The sequence below is a fragment of the Argentina anserina genome, chromosome 4, assembly GCF_933775445.1.
Source record: "Argentina anserina chromosome 4, drPotAnse1.1, whole genome shotgun sequence".
In the NCBI taxonomy this organism is placed as follows: domain Eukaryota; kingdom Viridiplantae; phylum Streptophyta; class Magnoliopsida; order Rosales; family Rosaceae; genus Argentina; species Argentina anserina.
In genome coordinates this window covers 22116239-22122238 of record NC_065875.1, presented here as the reverse complement: position 1 = coordinate 22122238, position 6000 = coordinate 22116239, and the positions used below count along the sequence as shown (strand labels likewise).

Below are 6000 nucleotides of genomic sequence, written 5' to 3'. Positions count from 1 at the left end.
TGTGTACTCCTAAACTTCACAATTCCTAAACCTTTGTTGGCTCCTAACCTGCACAAAAAACTATAGTATGGGTGAGCTTCATCCTCACTCACCCAATAGGGGTCAGCCCACCTATGTGGTTTGAAAATAAGGTAGGCTAAGTTTTATGAAAACTTTTGTCATAAAACCTTTTGTCACAAGAGAGAGAAACCCTAAGATGACGCTCGAGCTTGACTGGATCATTCAAAGGTAAGAACAATCGCATCTTGGGGCTGCCTCTAACCACTAAAACCGGATCAACATGCAGCACCTTGCCGATTGTTTCACCAACCAACTGCGATGTGGCTTCAGTCATTGCCGGCAAACCCTTGATCTCTACCTAAATCCAAACAAAAATCAACGGTACTTGCATGATGTTTGAAAAACCATTATAATCATTGAGCAAAATTATCGCTCGTTAGAAACCTCAGGGGCCTCCTTTCTTTACTCGTGCTAGATCTTGTTCATTGGCGAAAGTGAAAAGGTAGCGGTCTCCCCGAACCGCCACTTCCACTGGAGTAGAATTTCTCCACATAGAGCGCACTGCCGCATGGAAAGAATCGAAGATCACAACCTTCGTTGCGTTTAGCTTCCCCACCAAGTAAAATCTAGGCGCCAGAAAACCTTTCTCCGGCAATCTATGGTTACCAAGAACGACTGGTTCGTCCTCCTTGGTGAAAGAGAGCTTTGGAGCTAGCCTAGCAGTTATAGATGCAACGGAAGCCATCGAAATCGCCATAGAACTTGCGCCGCACAGCAAAAGAAACCCTAGAAAACCCTAATCCTAGAGAGAGCCTCTAGAGAGAGAATAAATAGGGCCGCGGTAGTGTGGGCTTCTATTCCTTTATCTTATGGTTTTAATGAATGAGTGGTAGTAGGTAGTTATATGCAGAGAAAGTAGATAAAATTTAAAATTTTATTCTATTTTAATTTTGTTATTTGACTTTTTTACCTTTAACATATAGTGTGAAGGTATTAATGTAATTTCAAGTTCATGAATTCCATTATATAATTGGAAGCGGTTGTTTAGTGAAAGCAGCTTCACCAATAAATGGATTTGCCCGAAATACCCATGATCTAGAGAAAGATGGGGAAAGATATTATCATATAAATTGGTCATTATTGTCCAATACAAAATCAAATAAGAAATTAGCAAAAAGAAAAGGAGAAAAAAGGGATAACTTGAAACAAAAAATAGAAGTGCACGATGTGGATTCTCACTCTCCACGTATTTAGCAGTTGAAGTGAGTTTCAACCCTCCTCTTTCAAATAAAACCCTCCTCGATCAACTTAGTTTTTGCAATCAGTAAAAAAAAACTTAGCTTTTGCAATTGAATTGGTAATTAAGGCGTTAGGAGTATCCACTTGCAAATTAATCTTCCTCATATAACGGTTCAAAGAGAATCATCTCAACATACTCATAGGCCTCATATAACAAAAAGATAATTTGTTGCACTATTGAGATACGTACATATCACATAGAGAGTAAGAGAAGGACAATATGCATATGTGAAACGTAATTTCGAAAAATAATAGAGAGTAAGAGAAGGACAATATGCATATGTGAAACGTAATTTCGGAAAATAAAATACGTTTGCGCGAGCACAGTCCTTACGCACGCGCACAAGCGAGTATATGAAAGCTAGTTTAAATAATATCAATAACTTAAAAGAGTCATATTGGACCAATTGGATAAGCAAACGAACACATGTGAGCTCAAATGTCGATCTCTAGTCCTAGTATTTCTGAATCAATTCTGAACAATTTGCAACTTTGTCGAGGAATTTCGGCAACTTATTTGGAATGAATTTCATCAATGGCACAGTCCAACATCTTCTGTTGAGCCTCCTTTAGAATACCCAGTCCGATCCCTTGCCTTCTTTGCCTGCAAAAGAGAAAGCCCAACATAAATCAAAGATCAGCTCCTATAAGCATAGTTTGTTTACTAAGTCGACCTATTTTTAACATTTACTGTTGGAGATATAAATCATACCTGCATTTCCCAGTTTGTACAAGAAGTTACAATTGAAAGAAATACGGTCTGCACCAAAGAACCAAGTTGTATTCCAATCCAAAGGCCTCTTCCTCTCAGCTTTAACCAGAAAGCCAATATAGCAGCAACTGGAATCCCACAAAGATAAAAGGCTCCAAGGTTTATATAAGCCCCTATATGCTGCCACCCGCATCCTCTAGCAACACCTGTGTATTAAACCATATATGTGACTCACAGAATTAACAGACCATGCATGCATGAAGAAACAAAAATAACTCATTCCTTGTCACAGTTCTAATTCATAAACCTGTAAGGACCCCTTGCAAGCTGTCTAGTGCAAGAGACAAACACACTAGAGGCGCCATTGATGTGACGTAATCGATGACTTGTGGTTCAGTGCTAAATGTGTAACCAAAAGAACGCCTCAAGGCAAAGAGAGTTGTTGTTTCTATGCTCGTCTCTGTGACTGCAAGACACAATGCAGCACGCGCAGCTATACGAGCACCTTCTGAGTTATTAGCTCCCAGTTCATTTGCAACTCTAGTACTATACATATCCAAGGACAAAAGAAATAAAAAGATTAAAGATAGGATCTTATTAGTTGTATTCATATGCCTTGAGCATTATTAGTGGTGAACAAATATACCTTGCTGCAGCACCAAACCCATAGGGTATTGCATAGAGTGTTGAAATAGTCTGGAGACTAGACTATCCAAAAACATAATCAAACAGAATTATTGACAAAAAGTTCACCGATGTCACATTTGTTGCATATAAAAAGAGATCAAATTAAAACATTTGTATTAATATCAGTATCAAGAAGGAATTATACCATACAGACAGGACCGAAGTTTCAAGAGCCGGATTTGGTAGCAGCCCAGAAAGCAAAATAAGCAGCTCAAATGACCACCACTCAACGCTACACTTAATTATCATGCACCAAAAATCAAGAACATATGGAGGAAATGGGAGACTAAGTATTTGAAAATATATATATATATATATATATAAATTACCATATCATAACTGTGGAAGGGATGGCATAGTAAAAGTACTTATATATATAGAAATTACCATATCATAACTGTGGAAGGGATGGCATAGTAAAAGTACTCTTTCATTCCAAGGAATACCTCTACAGTAATTGGAGCTCGGGTTTGTGAACAAGCAGAAGAGAACTTCATGTACAATACAAGTATAATCACATTCAACCAATATGAAATACTAATTGCCAGTGCCCCTCCAACATTATCCAGTCCAGACTTGAATACTAGAACCCAACAAAGAGGAATATGAAACAAAAGGGTGGCGCAAGAGCTTAGGAGTACAGGTGTTATCAAACTCTGTGTCTGAAAGTATCTGATGAGTGGTTGAAGAGTTGCATAAGCAAAGAGAGCTGGAATAAGCCAGATTGTGAATTTTCCAGCTTCACGAGAAATCAGAGGATCCTGACCCATGAGAATTAGTAAGTTCTCCATATATATCCATAACACAGATAGAGGGACACAAACTAAGTTTAGAGAAAATATAGCAGTGTAGGTTTGAAGTCCAAGTTTTTGATATTGCTTAGCCCCATATGCTTGCCCACATATTGTTTCCAGTCCGCTGGCCATTCCTATCTGTTCCAACGTAACTTGAGTGTTAGAGATCCACCTGGTTATTGGAGACATAAAATTTACCACCAGCTGTATCGAGTCATGGACTTTATGTTTATAGTTGCCAATTAACTTCTGCTATAGATATTGTGTGTGTAGATATAGCACTGTTATATATATGAAATTGAAGCTACCATGCAAGGTATATAACTTGGCAATTGTCATTACTGATATGTGAACTATATGTATCACTTGTGTGGTAAGAGTGTAAGACAGGTTAATGGCATTTCTAAAACCAAAGAGCTGGAGATACAAAAATGCACATGAACAGAAAAGACGATGACTTACAAAAACACTGAAGCCAGTGACTCCAGAGAGGGAGATGGCAATGGAAGAGCTTGAGAGAGCTAGCTCTCCCAAGTGACCAACCATCATCATAGAAACCACACGCAGCAAGTTTTGGGATAGAATCGCAGCAACCATAGGTCCTGCAATGTAACATTGCCTCTTCAGTTCTTCAAAGAAATAACCCCATGTCAAACTAGTACTGGTACTGCCAAATTTTCTTGGATCATTTTTTTCTGTCGGCAATGATAAAAAGCTCTCTTCCATATTTTTATCTACAGATAATATTGCAATTTCTGCTGAGGGATCTCGGTAATGCATTCGTACTTAAAAAGAAGCAAAGCACTGATGCAATAAAAACCACTGGACTGGACTGGACCCTTAAATATTAACCAAATGTGCTGTCAAAAATTAAAATCATGTGACAGTTGGCAGAGTACAGACAAATCAGGCTCGTTTCTCTCAAGGCTCACAATCTGCAAGTGGCTGCCAGACTCATCAGCTAGAGAAGAAATCAGAAAAAACATGTGCCCCAGTACATTTCTCTCGATCCGATCTTGCAATATGTTTCTGTATGTTCAACCACATACTTATATGTTTGCAATTCTGTTGTTATAGAGCTGTTACATATCAATCCTACCAATTACAAGTTATGGTGCCAATTACAGTAGGAAATTTAATGATACATTATTCTGGTACAGACAAATAAGTGAATGCATTACTGGAGAATGGACAACTTTGTTAATGGAGAAGATATGTTGATGTAGATAGATGAGCAGATCGCTTTTTTTGTCAAGACTGGTGTGCTGATCGAGTAGATCACTTAACATTGTACAGTCGAGGGATTATGGAAATGGATCATCAGCTGGGAAAAAGTAAAAAATAAAGCATGGTTAAGTTATACAATATTACACAAAGCAGACAAAGCTAAGTAATTTCTACAAATTCGATTGTCGATAATAAGGTGATTTAATATGATCAGTCAAAAAACTAAGGAGAATTTTATTTTGATCCTATTAATAATAACAGGTGTAGCCAACATCTGTGATCCTATTGTTCTTGATTTTGTTTCTCTTATTCTTTTATCGGGCTCGTTAGGTATCAGTACTACCAGACCAATAAGAATGCTGCTGAAAGCTAGCGAGCTAGGTGTCCTAGTCCAGACTGGAATTACATTGAGGTAAAAGAGAGGCACAAAAGCTACCAATCAAGTAAAGCAAGGAGTGAACAATCTCTCTTTTGAGTCTGACGATATATAATCGCTGAAGGTCATTGCTTCTATCTGTTGTGTCCCTCTCACATGCATGATTTGGATGTCAATTTGTGATTGTGGATTTGGGGATTCTTGTTTTTTACGGCAAGAGAAAAATGGTTTTGCTCTGCTTATTTGGGTACAATAAGTTTTTAAGGTTCTGATTGGGGTCTTCTCTTCTGCTGCTGCTGCTTCAGTTTGTAGCTCAAGATCTGTCATTTGTTTTCTTCATCCCTTGTGGATTTTATTATTTCTTTCTTTCACTCCTCTATTATAAATGTTTTTTGGTAACTTGAATTTCATATTTTTTTAGTGATGTTGAATGCTGTGTGGGATTGATGCATTCCCCAGCAGGGGAAAGATCACAGCCTTAACACACTTTATGCTTCTTGTACTTTTTTCAAGTGGTGATGAAGAGTGGAGGAACACTTGTTCAGAGAGGGAAGCATGCACAATCAAGAACCTGTTTTGCTTTTCATTATCATCATCTTTATATTTCTTTTTTTCTTTTGGACCACAACAATTCTTAACCCCCATTAATAGTGAAGCAGCGTCAAACAATCATATAAAGCAATTGCTCTTTTGTTTAGACTTCAGAGTCTCCTAATTTGACTATTTTTAATTCTTACAGAGAACCATCTGCAGCTTAATTCATTCTTGATAATATTGCCCACTTGGGTGATGAGGGCCCTCAGTCGCATATCATTGTACCACAGACTACTCAGATCTGCAATATATGCAAGATCCAGTAGTACTTATTACATTTATACCAATCGTATACAAATGCCGACATGAGA

The 6000-nt window shown here is 37.9% G+C and overlaps 1 protein-coding gene across 1 annotated transcript; it reads right to left on the bottom strand.

Annotated features, from left to right (window-relative positions):
- Positions 1-1663: 1663 nt before the first annotated feature.
- LOC126791733 (protein DETOXIFICATION 12-like) lies at positions 1664-4218 on the bottom strand. Its single transcript, XM_050518202.1, has 7 exons — positions 3955-4218; positions 3086-3630; positions 2844-2930; positions 2658-2714; positions 2319-2557; positions 2012-2217; positions 1664-1903 (listed from the first exon to the last, which is right to left on the bottom strand). The coding sequence occupies exons 1-7, from the start codon at positions 4216-4218 to the stop codon at positions 1832-1834; spliced, it is 1470 nt and encodes a 489-aa protein (XP_050374159.1). The 3' UTR covers positions 1664-1831.
- Between the last annotated feature and the right edge of the window lie 1782 nt (positions 4219-6000).

Bases quoted from the DNA above. Each gene is read 5' to 3' on its own strand.
- LOC126791733 (XM_050518202.1), bottom strand. From the start codon at position 4,218: ATGGAAGAGAGCTTTTTATCATTGCCGACAGAAAAAAATGATCCAAGA. The intron at 2,931-3,085 runs GTAATTTCTATA...AATTAAGTGTAG, and splicing joins CCTTCCACAGTTATGATATG to CGTTGAGTGGTGGTCATTTG. The intron at 2,218-2,318 runs GTTTATGAATTA...TTTAATACACAG, and splicing joins CTTGCAAGGGGTCCTTACAG to GTGTTGCTAGAGGATGCGGG.